This window comes from Plecotus auritus (genome assembly GCF_963455305.1).
Source record: "Plecotus auritus genome assembly, chromosome: 4".
NCBI lineage: Eukaryota > Metazoa > Chordata > Mammalia > Chiroptera > Vespertilionidae > Plecotus > Plecotus auritus.
The window spans coordinates 127282926-127299025 of NC_137775.1; the positions used below are offsets into that span (position 1 = coordinate 127282926).

General features: G+C 51.3%; 1 protein-coding gene across 1 annotated transcript in view; it reads right to left on the reverse strand.

Annotated features, from left to right (window-relative positions):
* Positions 1-11988: 11988 nt before the first annotated feature.
* TMEM209 (transmembrane protein 209) overlaps positions 11989-16100 on the reverse strand; it is a 59015-nt gene continuing 54903 nt past the window's right edge. The window contains exon 15 of the mRNA XM_080665568.1: positions 11989-12091. Coding sequence (XP_080521694.1) covers positions 12034-12091 — 58 coding nt within the window. The 3' untranslated portion in view covers positions 11989-12033. The remainder of the gene's footprint in view (positions 12092-16100) is intronic.

Genomic DNA, 16100 nt, shown 5'->3' on the forward strand with positions numbered 1-16100 from the left:
TGTGAATGTCAGACTTTAAGTAAAGAAAATCATGCTTTCTTAATTTAATAGAGTGTTTTCCACATCCTGGAAAAATCTATAAAACAATATAGACTAGATTGAAATGTTAGCTATTCTTCAGGGGCCAAACTGAAACCATTTCCACTGGCAGAATCTTCTTCTTTCAGGGCCCTAGTGACATGATGTGAAACTTCGCTCTAAACTATTCATGTCTATTACATAGCTAGATTTAGATGTATAATAAATGTTAACATTTCTAAGAAACAGTATATTAACAGTGACCTTTGGTTACCCAGAGTAGGAAGAGTAAAGCACAGATCATTGAAATCCATAGATAATCAGTGTTTCAACTTTTCTGTCACACTTGATTCATATAGTTTTTCCTTCCTACCCCTTTCCCTAGAAGCACCTTCTCTTCAATGGGTGGAGCTGTGAGTGGTTAGAAATGGAAAAGGAAGAATCCTGGGAGGGGTTGGGAACCAGTAGACATATAAGCAGCCTGATTAGCTTGGGCAGTCTGCTGACATTAGGACCCACTGGTGGTAATCCTGAGTTTAGCTTTGGCGTAGTTTCCTGCCCTGAGTTCTAGACCACTGGTCAGCAAACTGCAGCTCGCGAGCCACGGTTTGCTGCTCTGTTTACTAATGAGTTTGCCGACCACTGGGATAGGGGCTTAATTACAAGGAACAACAACAGCCTGTAATTATTGGAATCGAGAGTTGACCATCCGCCATCTAACCATCAAAGAACTCTCAGCATCTGTGGGAAGACTACGCAGTGTGTGAGGAGGAGAAAGCCCGTCATATCAACACATTTCTTTAGCTTTTGACATATACTTGCTTTCCCACTATTCATGCAGGAGCCTTACTTTTTCCTTTCCAGCCATAGTGCTTGGCATGTAGGAAAGGTTGAATTATCTTCCAAGACTGTGTTGTCTTAATTATGTAAAACCCCTTTGTCTTTAGGTGGTCTTACAGTCATCTAGAATGAGGCACAGGTTACTGAATTGCCTACCTGACAGCACTTTGATGTAACACAAAAAGCCATTTTCCTTATTCTTCATTGTTCTGGCATTGAGCTTCAAGATGGGCGAGGGTTTATGGTCTTGTGACCATAAGCTCCCAAAACTGTCACTGTTAGCTTAAATTGCTTTGGTTCCCAAAATACCCGAGGACTCCCGGAGCGGAGCGTTGGCCAGGCCTGAGGAAGACTCAGTTGAGGTCTGTAACCTCTGTGTTCCGTTCGTCGCCACCAGATCATGCCCAGCAGTGGGGTTTCCTTCTAAGGTTGTTAGATTGGGTGGAAAGCAACCACCTGTCTTGTCTGATGTTATGAAAAGAAGTTCTGAGTTGTGCTTCAAAAGTGGTGCCATCTTTTTAGTATAATTTTCATGTTTTTAATTTTTTTTTCACTTTTTAGATATTTCTTAAGGGACCTGCTTAGTGTACAGGGTGAGTCAGAGGCAGTTTCATCAAGCTCAGTAATTGCTGTTGTACTAGTTGCACATTTAGAATACAAAGGAGGCATCAGAAACACACTGACCTTCTCTAGAGCCACTTCCCTGTACAGAGTCTGAGCAGGGACAGCGCCAGGCATCTCCCTGTAAAGGCACCTGCCAATGAAGATTTTCTGGAAGAAGCTAGGCAAGAAAGGGAAACCTCTCCCCCACGCAATCTCTGAGGGTGAGCCTGGGCTTGGCTCTCATACAGGGTATGCTTAGGCCACACGCGATGCTTGCCTTATTATAAAGCTATTGCCACAGTCCTGTTAAATAGTGTGGAAGTCCTTTTGCAGTCTGGTGTGCATGCCGTATGATCAGGACAGCTTTTCCACCTTACCTGGTTTCCTACAAACAGGTAGGAAATATAGTGAATTTACCCTAAAATGTCCAATCTGTATTTATGTATCTTGTCAGTGTTTTGCTGTTGGTTTTCTAAAAACAATATGATCAATAAATCATCCAAATCTATTTGGTTCAAGGCTACCTTGATTGTTTGATGGTAATTTGTGGGTATGTGAGCTCACCTATCTGACCTAAGCATCAGTCTCACCCACCCCCACCCCCTACTTTATCACCCCACCAGGGTCCACTTTTCTGTATAATTTCTGTGGGTCATCCACTTTCCACCCCCACGCACTGTGGGCTCCTTCTCTCTGCTTGCCATCTGGAACTCCTGGGCAAAATAGTCACCTCCACAGAACACAAGTCCCTTCAGGACATCAGCAAGGGTGTGACTGTGGGGCAGATCCCACTCCCTTTTACTGCCCCACCCATATGTTCCGCAGACTACCACTAGACAAGTTTGTATGGATGTATGAACACTTTTCTGAATGGTTGGAGGAGCCACAGAAAATTGAAAGGGAAAATAGTGAACTTTTATATACAGAGTCATGACTGTCTTTATGATTCAAGGGAAAAGCCCCAGGAGGAGCTGAGCCCTTCACGGGGGTCCTTTGGGGATGAAACCAGTTCCTAGTTCTGGCTTTGCTCTTCCACATGTTTCCCTCTGCAAACCTGTGCTTTGCATCACTTCACCCTTTAATAGGACCCCTTCTCCCACAGTGCTGTTCCCCACTCCCTTATGTCCAGAGTAGGCGTCCCTTTCAGATCTAACATTCTGTGATTATGACCAAAGGCTTGGAGCATCATGGTGAGCATCATATGTGAACACTGAGATTGGACCGGGTTAGCTCTTCACCTTGATTTTGGGATTGAGATCGTGAATCCGACTGCAGTGGGAGGTCTCCTGTAGAAGCCAGGCCGTTCCTGTGAGTGCTGCGGTAGTGCAGGCTCCGAGTGACCGTGCTGGCGCTTGGGTTGCAATAGAACAAGCTCAGCTGCTGGCCCACCTGTGACCCACTGGTTTCCAAACCATGAGGCATGCTGGTTAAAAATACAGATTCCTGGGCCAAAATCCCAAAGATTCGGTTTTAGCAGGTGAATTCTGAACAAACTCCTCAGTTGATTTCAATTTAGCTGGTTTGTGGCATGTGGGAATCCAAGCTCCACAGCTGAGTAACTAACTGCCTGGTGCCGGCCGAGATGCCTGAGAGAACTTGCTACCTTACTTGTCACTGTCATTCTTTTTTTCAATTTTTTAAAAATGTTATTGATTTTTGAGAGAAACATTGATGTGAGAGAGAAACATTGATCAGTTGCCTTCCACACACACTGGGTATGTGCCCTGACCAGGAATCAAACCACCAACTTTTTGGTGCATGGGCCAGGGCATCACTGTCGTTCTTAATTATTCAGCAGGGAACTAGAATGAATGCCTCCCAATCCTTGTTCTGTTAAAACTCTGTAAAGATGGCAGACTGGCCCCCTGCATTTACCTCCTCTCGCTCTTGGAGAACCACTAAAACAATAGTAAGATGGCCTTACTTTTCCCTAAAGTGGGGCCAGTAATAGTAACCTGTCTCTTGACATTATTATGTGGCTTAAATGAGCAGGTATGTGTAAAGTGCTTTGGATGCTGCCTGGCATGTAGTAAACATTATTAGGCATTTATTATTATTGTTCTCTACTAGAGGCCCGCTGCACGAAATTCGTGCACAGGAGGCGGGGGTGTCCCTCAGCCCAGCCTGCACCCTTTCCAATCTGGGACCCCTCGAGGGATGTCCTACCAGGATCGGGCCTAAACGGGCAGTCGGACATCCCTCTCACAATCCAGGACTACTGGCTCCCAACTGCTCGCCTGCCTGCCTTCCTGATTGCCCCTAACCGCTTCTGCCTGCCAGCCTGATCACCCCCTAACCACTCCCCTGCCAGCCTGATTGATGCCTAACTGCTCCCCTGCCAGCCTGTTTGCCCCTAACTGCCCTCCCCTGCAGGCCTGGTCACCCCCAACTGCTCTCCCCTGCAGGCCTGGGTCCCCTCCAACTGCCCTTCTCTGCAGGCCCAGTCGCCCCCAACTTCTCTCCTCTGCTGGCCTGGTCACCCCTAACTGCCCTCTTCTGCAGGCTTGATCATCCCCAACTGCTCACCCTTGCAGGCCTGGTCCCTCCCAACTGCCCTCCCCTGCAGGCCTGGTCACCCCCAACTGCTCTCCCCTGCAGGCCTGGGTCCCCTCCAACTGCCCTTCTCTGCAGGCCCAGTCGCCCCCAACTTCTCTCCTCTGCTGGCCTGGTCACCCCTAACTGCCCTCCCCTGCAGGCTTGATCGCCCACAACTGCTCTCCCTTGCAGGCCTGGTCCCTCCCAACTGCCCTCCCCTGCTGGCCATCTTGTGGTGGCCATCTTGTGTCCACATGGGGGCAGTCATCTTTGACCACATGGGGGCAGCCATCTTATGTGTTGGAGTGATGGGTAATTTGCATATTATTCTTTTATTAGATAGGATTAGATAGAATAGAGGCCTGGTGCATGGGTGGGGACCAGCTGGTTTGCCCTGAAGGGTGTCCCGGATCAGGGTGGGGGTTCCCTTGGGGCATGGAGTGGCCTGGGCGAGGAGCCTGTGGTGGTTTGCAGGCCGGCCACGCCCCCCGGCGACCCAAGTGGAGGCCCTGGTATCTGGGATTTATTTATCTTCTACAATTAAAACTTTGTAGCCTGGAGCGGAGCCAAGCCTTCTGCTCGTTTGGTGGCGGCAGCCATTTCTGTTGGGATTTATTTGTCTTCTATAATTGAAACTTTGTAGCCTTAAGCGGAGGCCAAGGCAGGCCAGGGCCGCAGAAGCTTGGCTTCCTCCATCACCGGGGGCAACCCTAGCCTCCTGCTCTCTCTAGCTTCATGGCTGCCACCATTTTTGTTGGGATTTATTTATCTTCTATCATTGAAACTTTGTAGCAATGAGTGGAGGCCTGGGCCAGCAAGGGCAGGTGGAAAGCTTGGCTTCCTCCATTGGCACAGAAACCCAAGCCTCCCTCCTGCTCTCTCTGTGGCCGCAGCCATCTTGGTTGGGTTTATTTGCATATTCACTCCTGATTGGCTTGTGGGCGTGGCTTATGGGTGTAGCGGAGGTGTGGTCAATTTGCATATTGCTCTTTTGATAGGATAGTTGATGGAACAAGAAATAAAGGTGAAATATTTACTTAAAATTACAGTTAATCAAGAAGTTAAATATAAGAGGATGAGGCAGGGGAGGTAGAATTATGTGAGCTAACTCCTCATCTTCCATAGCAGGAAGGCAATATATGGAATTTCTCAAATCGAAGCAATAACCAGTAAAGCATATTAATTAGAGATGTAAAGGACGGTATCCAAAAAGCAGCCCAAAGAGCTAACAGTAATGTGATGGGTAGGGAGGGAAGGGCTGCAGGGACTGCTGTTTTGTGTGTGTGTGTGTGTGTGTGTTTTTTAAATGTGTTGTTTTTTTGTGTTTTTTTTCCTCTCTCCCCTTTATAAAGCAGAACCCTTCACAACTCTTCCAATTTAGTTCCTCAGGATACTGTAAATCTGGGTCAGAATGTAAATGATCGGGTGTTTCAAAGGGTGGGGCTGGAGTATTAGTATTTTTAATTTCTTCATTGATTCAGTTGTAGCCTGACTGGTTTGGGGGAATCTTTGATTTAAAAGCCAATCTTGGAAGCTAGTAGAAGGAAAAAAGTGCAGGGAGGGAGAGACTTTTTATTTATTTATTTATTTTTAAAATATATTTTATTGATTTTTTTTTTTTACAGAGAGGAAGGGAGAGGGATAGAGAGTTAGAAACATCAACGAGAGAGAAACATTGACCAGCTGCCTCCTGCACACTCCCCACCGGGTATGTGCCCGCAACCAAGGTACATGCCCCTGACTGGAATCGAACCTGGGACCCTTGAATCCGCAGGCCAACGCTCTATCCACTGAGCCAAACCGGTTAGGGGGAGAGACTTTTTTTTTTTTTTTTAATATATTTTATTGACACTTTACAGAGAGGAAGGGAGAGGGACAGAGAGCTAGAAACATCGATGAGAGAGAAGCATCGATCAGCTGCCTCCTGCACACTCCCCACTGGGGATGTGCCCGCAACCAAGGTACATGCCCTTGACCGGAATCGAACCCGGGACCCTTCAGTCCGCAGGCCGACGCTCTATCCACTGAGCCAAACCGGTTTCGGCGGGAGAGACTTTAAAAACTACACAGTCTCTCCAGGTTTAAGTGTGGTTTTAATCCTGTCACCCAGAGCCTATTCCTCATTATTCCATCCATTCATAAAATCAAGCAAGAACATTATTCCAGGGCAGACCTTTTTTATTCCATGAACACAGCGAGGTGAGAGGAGGTAGAGGGTTTCTGAGTGACATACAAAGCTGACCCAGCAAATCCATCCATCCTGCACAGGCCTTGGGGGTCTGGCCCGGAAGTTGGAAATGCAGAAGTGAGATACTTATCTCAGATTCTCAAATACAGTGTGTCCAAGCTCCTCTGCAGCAGTCAGCTGTGCAGGAAGACCTCAGCAGCTCCTGTAGGAAGGAAGATGCCAAACCCTGCTCAGGAAGGGCAGTAACCACCTGGCCCACACCAGGGCTGTGGACAAGGACAGGCAGGTGGGAGGGCAGGCCACTTATTTCAGGACCTCCCACCAGGCCAGGAGCTTTAGAGCAGTATTGCACATGGCAGCTGTGAAAAGAAGAGAAAGCAGCTGTAGTTCAGTCTGTCACCTTAGAGGGGACAGACTGGTCAGTTCATCCTTTTTTTTTATTGATTTCAGAGAGGAAGGGAGAGGAGAGACAGAAACATGAATGATGAGAATCATTGATTGGCTGCCTCCTGCACACCCCCTACTAGAGATTGAGCCTGAAACCTGGGCATGTGCTCTGACTGGGAACCAAACCGTTTATAGGTGGATGCTCAACCACTGAACCACATCAGCTGGGCAAATCCTTCCTGAACCTTCCACCTAAAGCTGTCTTTCTATTGGAGCTGAGGTGACTGGGAAGGGTGTTTTCAAAATCCCCCCATCTATATCTATAATAATAAAAGTATAATATGCTAATTAGACCGGACGTCCTTCCGGATGTAGCCAGGGCTGCCAGGGCCGAGGCAGCTTGCAGGTAGAGCTGAGCCCCTTGCATGAATTTTGTGCATCGGGCCTCTGGTACCACTATAAAGGAACAAACTTACTTGCTCTGCCAACCACAAAGAAATGCATCAGGCATCTGGGGTCTCAGTTTCCTCCCTAAGCTCAGCCTAGACCTAGAGGAAAAGGTAGAATGTGCACTGAAACAGCCAAGATTGGGTCGTGGCTCAGGATGGCAACATCTGCCTCTTGTTCTCCCTGCACTGCCCAGACTCCCTTGAAAGTAAGAGGCCTTGGAGATCGCTCAGGTGGCATGTGCCGAGGGTTGCACTAGGGCATGGGGAATGAACTGCAGCCCTGCTTGGTCTCACCATGATCGCAGAGCCCAGCCTCTGCCTCCCTGCATGTCACCCAAGCATTTTCACGGTTCATTTTCTCCTCAGCAACCCGGTGTTGGAATGTAAGCCTGGAGGTCTTACCCCATTTCACAGGTTGGTAGGCCAAGACAAGCCAAGTTACGTGGTTTGCCAAGGGGGTTAGCCAGATCTGCAGAGCTCAGGAAAGGGTGACCCTGCCTGCAAATCCGAGAGGTTTCCTTTTTAAGAAATGTCACCCTCTGGGCGGGTGACAGCCAGTCCTTAACGAGAAGACCTCGAAGGGTGTCTGGAGAATCGAATTCCCCCCTCCCCCTCGTCCCCCTATCGGACAGCGGTGGGGTTGGGGAGAAGGGTGGCGCTGGGGCGAAGACTAAGGGGTGTTCGAAGCGCCGCCTTCCCGCTGGGAGTGAGACCCCCCGCCGCCTGCAGCCCTCGCCTCCACCTTCACCGCGCTGGGCCGGGCGGGATGCCCGCGCACACAGGGCTGGGTAGTCCGAGTGGGTTTCTCCCTGCGCAGCAAGGTGGCCTGGTGCTGGCGTCCACGGACCGACCGCCAAGGCCAGCGGCTGGCTTCTCGGCCTCCCCTGGCGGGAAGCAGGGGCCCATCGAATTCCGCCAGGAGGGGGCGTCCGCGCTAGCCAGATTCCCGAGCTCCCGGCCGCCCGCCGGGCTCACCTGCCCCCGGGAAGATGATGGGGGGCCGGCTGGGAAGCCCGGGACTGGCGCTCACCTTTCTAGGCCGGTTTTTGAGCAGCTGGTAGCGCCGGCGCCGTGCCCTGAAGGCCTGCCCTCAGGGGGCTTCCATGTGATGGGGTGCAGGCAGCCTGCTCACAGGGAGGCCACCAGAGGCTGCTGCAAGGAGGGCTGCTTTACACAGACCAACTAGGGGGCGCCTTTCTGCGGCCCCAGGAAACTGTGCACGAGGAGCTAGAAAGCGCATGAGAGAGGATGTTACTACACCAGGACCAGAGCTTTCCAGAAGCCCTGGTGTCTTCTGGGAGGGAATGAGCCATGTGACAGGGGCGGGGAGCAGGCCTGGGGGAGCCGGAGGGGCGGCCGGCCGAGCGTCGGGAGCTGGCCGAGTCTGGCTTGTGTTCCGGGAGCACGGGGAGCTGTGAGCCGGAGGGCCCAAAGCACCCCTCTGGTAGGAGGACCTGGCGGTGGTGCAGGGCCAGCGCGGGCTGATTTCAGCTCCATCACGCCCCACCCTCTGCAGGGCCCCTTGGGGGGAGAGAGCAACTGCCCAGCTCGGAGCGGAGGCCCAGCGACCGGGGGCAGCACCACAAAGGCTTGGCTCCCACCCAGCGCCGGCAGGCAGGAGGCCGGCCGAGGTGGAAAGAGAGGGTGGGGGTGGGCAGAGTCGCCTCCAGACTAAAGCTGCTCTAGGGCCTCCCAGCCCACCCCGCCTAGCGGGAGAGGCGCTCTGAACCGGAATGATCTGGTTTAGAGTGGCTGGCTCCCCTCCCCCGCCCGCCGCCCCTCCTTCCACGACAGGCTGGTTTTTGCCGCAGTCCCTGACCAAGGTAAACAGAGAGGGAGAAGGAAAGAATGCTCTGTTTCCATGGCAACCCAGAGGGCAGCCGAGGTGCTCTCGGATGTCAGTGTGACGGGGGAGAACAGGCTCGCTAGAAAAACAACGGGGAGGGAGGCCGGTGGGGTGGGCCCGGTGGGGGAGGCGGAAGGTGGGGAGGAGGGGGGCCGGCACCCCAGTGGAAGGCAGATGAGCAGGAAGGCTGGGGATACACAAACATGCTACGCCACAACCAGGGCTCAGTCCTCATACTCAGGGGGCAGAAAACTGCCCCAAGTCCTCCTGTGGGCAGCTGGGCCCAGGGGCAGCCACGGAGGTTGGACCTAGGGCCGCAGGGTCAAAAGCAGGTTTTGCCTGACCCCAGAGGCCCACACTGGTCCCCAGCAGCGGGTGAGCTGGGGGTCACTGCTGCCTCTTCTCTGTGCCCCTCACAGGCCTCCTGCTCCTCCTTTAGGCCCCTGGAAGGCCGACCCCTCCATATGACCTCCTGACTGTAGGGTGCGTGTGATGAAAACAGTCGCTTCTGCACGGGATTAGGGGTGTGCGTCACAGAGGGGGCGCCCCTCGCCCCAGCAGAGGACCACAGTATTCTTCACCATGTCATTCTCCAGCCGCTGAGGGAGCCTGTCGCACGTGGGGGTCTTCTCTCAGGAGCAATGTGAGGGCATCAGAAACCTCTTCCAGGTTCAAGGCTCACATTTGTTCCACCACAAATGGGCCAGGAGCCTTTCTCTCGCTGTTCAGCTCTCACCTGTGTGCGCAGGGATGGGAGGAAACCTAGGACAGAGGCAGGATGTAGGTGGTAAACTCCTGCCCCAGCAGAACAAAGAACTTGGAGGGGTTTCCCAGGCCATACAGAGAATCCTAGCAGTGGGCTTCAGGGCCCAGGAGAGCGCACCCACGTGCTCTCCAGCCCACACCCTCAGCATGGGCCCTCAGACTGTGGTCTGCCTGGGAGACTCCTTCAGGGCAGAACCGAGAGGGTGGGAGGGAGCGCCAGGTGAGGACAAGAGCTGAGCAGACAGGCCCACTTTTTCCTTGCAAAACACCCAGGTATGCCGAGTCATGGCCCATGGATTCCAAACGTCTCTGAACTTAACTCCTGCCCCTGCCCCTGGGCTCACTCTATTCCAATCACAGCACCTCTTTGCTGATCCTTCACCAGTCAGACATGCTCCCCCGTCAGGGCTGTGGCACTGTCTGCAAGGCTCTTCCTCCAGTATTCACATGGCTCAATCTCTCTCCCCTCCTTTAGTTCTTAATTCAAATGTCATCTTTGCAATGAAACAGAGCCAGGGCGAGGATGAGGCGAGTCAGCCTGGCCTTCTCTTGACCCCTCTATATAAATTGTATACAACACCTTCCCCCAATACTCCAGATCCTAGGACACCATCTCAGTATTTATCTTGTTTACTGTCCAACTTCCTTTGTTAGAATAAAGTGCCATGAGTGCAAGAATTGTCTGTCATGTTGTTGTTTTGCCTTCCCCAGAGCCCTGCACAGAGTAGGTGCTCAATATACATTGCTGAATGGATGGATGGATACATGCATGGATGGATGCATGGATGGGTGGGTGAATAAATGAGGCCACAGGTTCAATAGGTTTTGTTTTTTTATCTTGTCTCAAAACAAGTGAAAGGTATAATGCAGCCTTAGAAGAGGCTGTCAACGTGATCTAACACTATCCTGGCAGGGCACACATGAGATGCACACAGGACTTACTATTAGAAAGAAGAGCCTGCCCCAGCCGTGGTGCTCAGTGGTTAGAGTATTGGCCCATGCACTAAAGGGTCTCGGGTTCGATTCCCAGTTAAGGGCAGGTATCTGGGTTGCAGGTTGATCCCCAGTCCTGGTCCAGAGGGTGCAGGAGGCAACTAATCAATGTGTCTCTCTCACTCACATCAGTGTTTCTCTCTCTCTCTCCCCCCACCGCCCTCCCTCCCTTCCACTCTCTCTATAAATCAATAAAAAAAAATCTTCTGATGAAATCCTAGAGCAGTTTTAGGTTCCTAAAAAAAAAGTAGCTTAAACAAAAAATGAAGGTGGATGCTTCCGTTTATACTAGGCCGGATAGCCCCAGCAGGCTTTATGTAAGATTCCTTCTGTGCCACAGCACTGATAGCATGGTGGAGTGACCCAAGTCACCCTGAGGTCCCAGAGCCTGCCCGCTGGGTAAAGCAGGGTTGGAGGGCAATAGCCAAGGTGTGCTCCTGCCCCTACCCCATGCTGAGGACTTTGGGGATTTCTCAGGATGGGTGACTCACGTGGAGGTCTCTGCCACTAAGACACTCAGCTGGCGCATTGGGAGGAGATGTGAGGATGGGGGTGGGGAGGGAGCCTTGTCACCTGCAACAGGGCCTCGGCGTGACCCTCTGCTTCATGAAGCTACCACTGTTCCTCTCATTGGCGTCAAGTCCCTGTAGCTAATCAGCAACAGCAGGTTCTAGCAATCCGTCAGTCAGTCAGAACTCCCACTTGCAACGTGAGTCACCTTCAATTTCCTGCCTGCCTGCCTCTTTCCTGATTGACCTGATAAATTCAGGACAGCTTTTATTGCTTTTGGCAAAAAACTGCCATTAAGATTTGCAGAGCCAAAAGCTGGTACAATGTAATCTTCATAGTAATTTACACACTGAGCTTCAAAAGATAGAAAGTTAGCATTTCAGAGGTAATTTCATAAAAAGGATTATCAGATTAATCACTGTGTCAATTTAATAGTGGTGTCTAAAATAATTAATTAGCTTTCTTGGAGTCAGCAATGCAAAAAGGGCTCTAAAAGGTATAAAAATGACTGTGTCAGACAGTATGTTTTGGGTAATAGATCTCGAGAGAATTCACATTGGAGTTACCCCGTGGAATGTCTGGCGTGGGTTCTGTGGCACAATAAGTTGGGGGGGGGGGTGTGGAAAGCTCTGGAAGTGCCCATGTCTCTCAGACTCTGGATGTGATTGGTGTAGGCTCCTGGGCCCCTGCTGAACAAAGGCTGACCTGCCACGTGTTGACTTGTCCTGCAACACCTGGAAAATGTGTCTAGCCACACTGCGTGTTGACAGGCCGCTCTGATGAGAGCCAGGTGTGAGTTGCAGCCCACTTGTGAAATTACTTGTGAGAGCTCCGAGATGGAATAAAGTCAACTGGGCCAGGGCTATAAACAGTCTGAAGGGTCCAGAGCGACACGGCACTCAATCAGCCGCCACATGTTGGGGCAAGGCTGTGTCCTCGGTGGGAGTTAGGTGTCCTCTGCAAAAAAAAAAAAAAATACGTTACAGTGCTAACTCCCAGTTCCTCAGAATGCGCCCTTATTCCGAGACAGGGTCTTTAGGGAGGCAATCCAATTAAAATGAGGTTATTACGGTGGTTGGTTCCTAATCCAATATCACTGGTGTTCTTTTAAAATGGGGAACTTTGGTCACCCACCCAGAACTGCACGCGAACAGGAAGGCAGAGATTGGGGCGGTGATTCTACAAGCCAAGGAACACCAAAGCTGGCCAGCCGACCACCAGAGCTGGGGGAGAGGATGGGACAGGTTCTCCCTCAGAGCCCTCAGAAGGAGCCAACTCTGCTGACATCTTGATGTTGGACTTCTAGCCTCCAGAACCATGTGACAATAAATTTCTGTTGGAGCCACCTAGTTTGTGGTACTTCCTTATGGCTGACCTAGGCATTGTGGAGACTTGGGTGTCATTGTTTTTACTGTTCCCATATTTTTTGATTTTTAAAAGACTAATGTTTTTAGAGCAGTTTTAGGTTCCTAAAAAAATTGAGCGGAAGATGCAGAGATTTCCCATATACCCCCCTGCACACAGGCACAGCCTTTCTGACTGTCAACATCAGGCACCAGAGTGGTCCATTTGTCACAACTGAGGAGCCTACACTGACACAGCATTCTCACCCAGAGTCCATGGCTCACATTAGGGCCCACTCTTGGTGGTGGTGCACATCCTATGGGCTTGGACAAATGTATAAGGACGTGTATCCACCATTAGGGTATCATACAGACTTTTCATGGCCCTAAAGATCCTCCCTATTCATCTCCCCTCCCTCTAACCCTGGCAACAACTGATTTTTTTTTACTGTCTCCATAGTTTGGCCCTTTCCAGAAAGTCGTAGAGTTGGGATCATATATGTTGCCTTTTCAGATTGGCTTCTTTCACTTAGTAATGATATGCATTTAAAGGTCCTCCACGTCTTTTCACAGCTTCATAGTTCATTTCTTTTTAGCACCAAATAACATTCCATTGTTCAGATGTACCACAGCTTACCCATTTTTATATTATCCTTTAAAATTAAAAAAAAAAAAACAACAAAAACACTGGCTCGGGACAGAAAGAAAAGATATGACAAAGCTAGGTGGTAGGTGTGCCGCGCCAGCATGGCCATGGGTGAGCCTGAGGGGGCGGGGGGTGGTGAAGGATTTAGAAAAGACAGAGAATAAAGCTGGGGCTAGATGGGACACTCCTCTCTGATGGAGAGATGACACCACGGCCTGCAAGGTGAGTCTTTATTTTATAGCCAGATTCCACCAAGCAAAGTAAGGGTGTGGTCAAGATGTCTCGTGGGTTTTGAATCTACTCAATTACATGCACCTGATCAAGCTTTGTTTACTTGCTGCACCTGCCGCAGCCCATACCACTTAGCCACGTGGGACCACAGGTTCGGACCATAAGGTCAAGCTTACAACTATAGCTCATTAGTCCGAGACTTGAACCTGTCCAAACGCTGTAGCCACTCTCCACAGTAGGTAAGAGTATTCTCAATACTTTCTTGTAAAGAATTAAAAAGATTCAACGTTTTCCTCCTGGGGTTGCTGACTGCATAGACTCTGAGCTGGAGCTATGGGGTCTGGCCTCCTCCGCTTGGGGAGAGCCTGCCCCAAGAGCACAAGCCGGCGGGGTTGAGGGGGCTCCAGCGCCTGTGCACCTGGCCCCAGCTGGCCAGGTGTTTCGGTTACATGAGCTTTAAACAGTACGTGGCTTTGGGTCCCAGCAATTCTACTTAAAACGTGGCCTTCGGGGCCATGCCTGCCTTTTCTCTAAAATAAGAAAAGCCAGCCCTGGCCGGTGCGCACAGAGGTTAGAGAATCGGCCCGTGAGGGTCTAGGGTCCGATTCCTGTCAAGGGCATGTGCCTGGGTTGCAGGTTTGATCTCCAGTCCTGGTCCAAGGACACATAAGGGAGGCAACCAATTGATGTGTCTCTCACATCAACGTCTCTCTGTCTCTCTACCTCCCTCCTGCCTTCTCCCCTTCCCTCCCTTTCACTCTCTACAAATCAATGGAAAAAATATCCTCGGGTGAGGATTAAGCAAACTAAATAAATAAGAAAACTCGGCCTGGAAAGGTTGTGAGGATCAGGCACAAGAAGAAAATCGAGGACCTGGAAAGTGCCAGGACAGTGGTAGGTGTCCGGTTAGCTGCTCCCTGGGCCATTGATGCTACATTCAGCAGCCTGGGAGCAGCTCTGGTCCCAGCAACGGAGCTGGAGCCCCCACCCGCCAGGCCTCTCCTCCCCTCAGGCCCTTGCTGGCTTCGTGCGGGTCTCTCTCTGGGGTCTGCTTCTCCCTGGGAGGATGATGGCCAATTCCTTCAGAAAGGGCACAATGGCCAAGACGCCGATGACCTCTGGGTGCATGGCCAGCACAGGTGGAGCTTCCACAGCTGTGGAAGAAGTTTCTCCGGGCTTCTATGGGCTGAGGAAAAGGAGTCTGAGGTGGGGCCCGGCAGATGAGCAGGGGCTAGTCATTTTCGCCAGAGGAGGGTGTGAGGGAATTTCAGGGAGGCCTTCAGGTCTAGAAACTTAGGCTCCTTGCAAACTCGAAGGCCAACATGAACCACCAACTATCTTCCCTGCTCCCTCCAGGACGGCCCCCCTGGGCGGTCTGCCTCTCTCCCTCTTTCCTTCACAGACTCAGGTTTAGATTCTCCCCGTGAGAGCGGAGGGCTCCAGGGAGAGCACTTGGCCTTGGAGGAAGAATTCCACTACTTTTCTTGTCTTTTCAACCACTGGAATTTATTTCCTGCTTTTAGATTTTCCACCTTTCTTCACTGGGAGCTCTTAAATTCCATGTTGGGATTTTGGACCCAGGATAGGGAACAGAGGTGGGCTGGTGGTGGGGGGGGGCAGTGGGATATAGGAAGCAGATGTCTTAGATATAAGCAGTTTGGGGGCACAACTTTTATTAATTTGGGAAGTAAATTTTTTGGTCAAATTGGATCCTGCAATGGTGTGTTTGCTCACTGTCCCCCGTGTGGGGGAGTCAAGCCCAGGTGCACGTCCACTCCCCATGCCCTCTGGCAAGGCCGCCGGAAGGACCAGCTGGCGGCTTTCTAGTTATTGTAGTTATTTTATTCTTTAACATCCAACTGATTAAAGTCCTTAAAGTTCAAGAGGCCAGATGGAAGCCAGAGAATATAGTCCTTTTGGTTTCCTCTTAATGAGATCAGGATTGAGAGAGGACCCAGAACAGAGATGGAGCCGCCAGTTGGGTACCCTGGACTCGCTGACCAGAGGCCTTTGGCGACCCTTGAGTTACTTTTACCCTCTTCACGGCAGGGAGTGTTGTCAGTCACTGTTTTCCAGAAGACTCTCGCAATGGCTTCCATAGGACTTGGTGCTTCATGGGCTTCAGTTAAAATTTGACCCAGCTTGGGGGATAGGGAAGCTAAGAGGCCTGTTAAGACATTTGACCCTGAAAGCCCCCAAATCCTCCTGCTCCAGGAGGGTGGAGGGGGCACTCCCCCAGGTCCTGCTGCCTGGGGACTAGCCATGGGGTGCAGGGCCAGGACCTGTTCCTTGGAGAGGAGCTTTGAGCAGCTGGACAGCAGCGGGGCCTGGGGGCTCCCCGTTCTGCTGGGCAGGAAGGGCCCGCCCCAGCCTACCTAGCACTCAACCAAGCGGGCACAGGATGGCCACCTGCTGCCCTGTCTCCGCTGCACCCACACCTGCTCTGGGTCTGCCACCAGTTGCCTCATCCTTGTCTAGTGAAGGGGTGAGGCGGGCAGGCAGGGCCAGGCAGGCCACCTGCGCCAGGTGTGGGTGCTCAGGAGGCAGCGCGGGAGTGTGGGCTTTGTCGCGAGGACCCTCCACCCTCCAGCACCTCCCACGGGGCCCTTAGAGCCTCCCTCCACGTTGTCACCTTTTAATTTAGCAGGCAGTTTAGCACCAGCTGTGTACAGAACCCCACATGAGACCCTGGGGAGTGAAAAGGAAACAAAAGGAACAGGATATTCTAAAATGGTCAGGAAACACA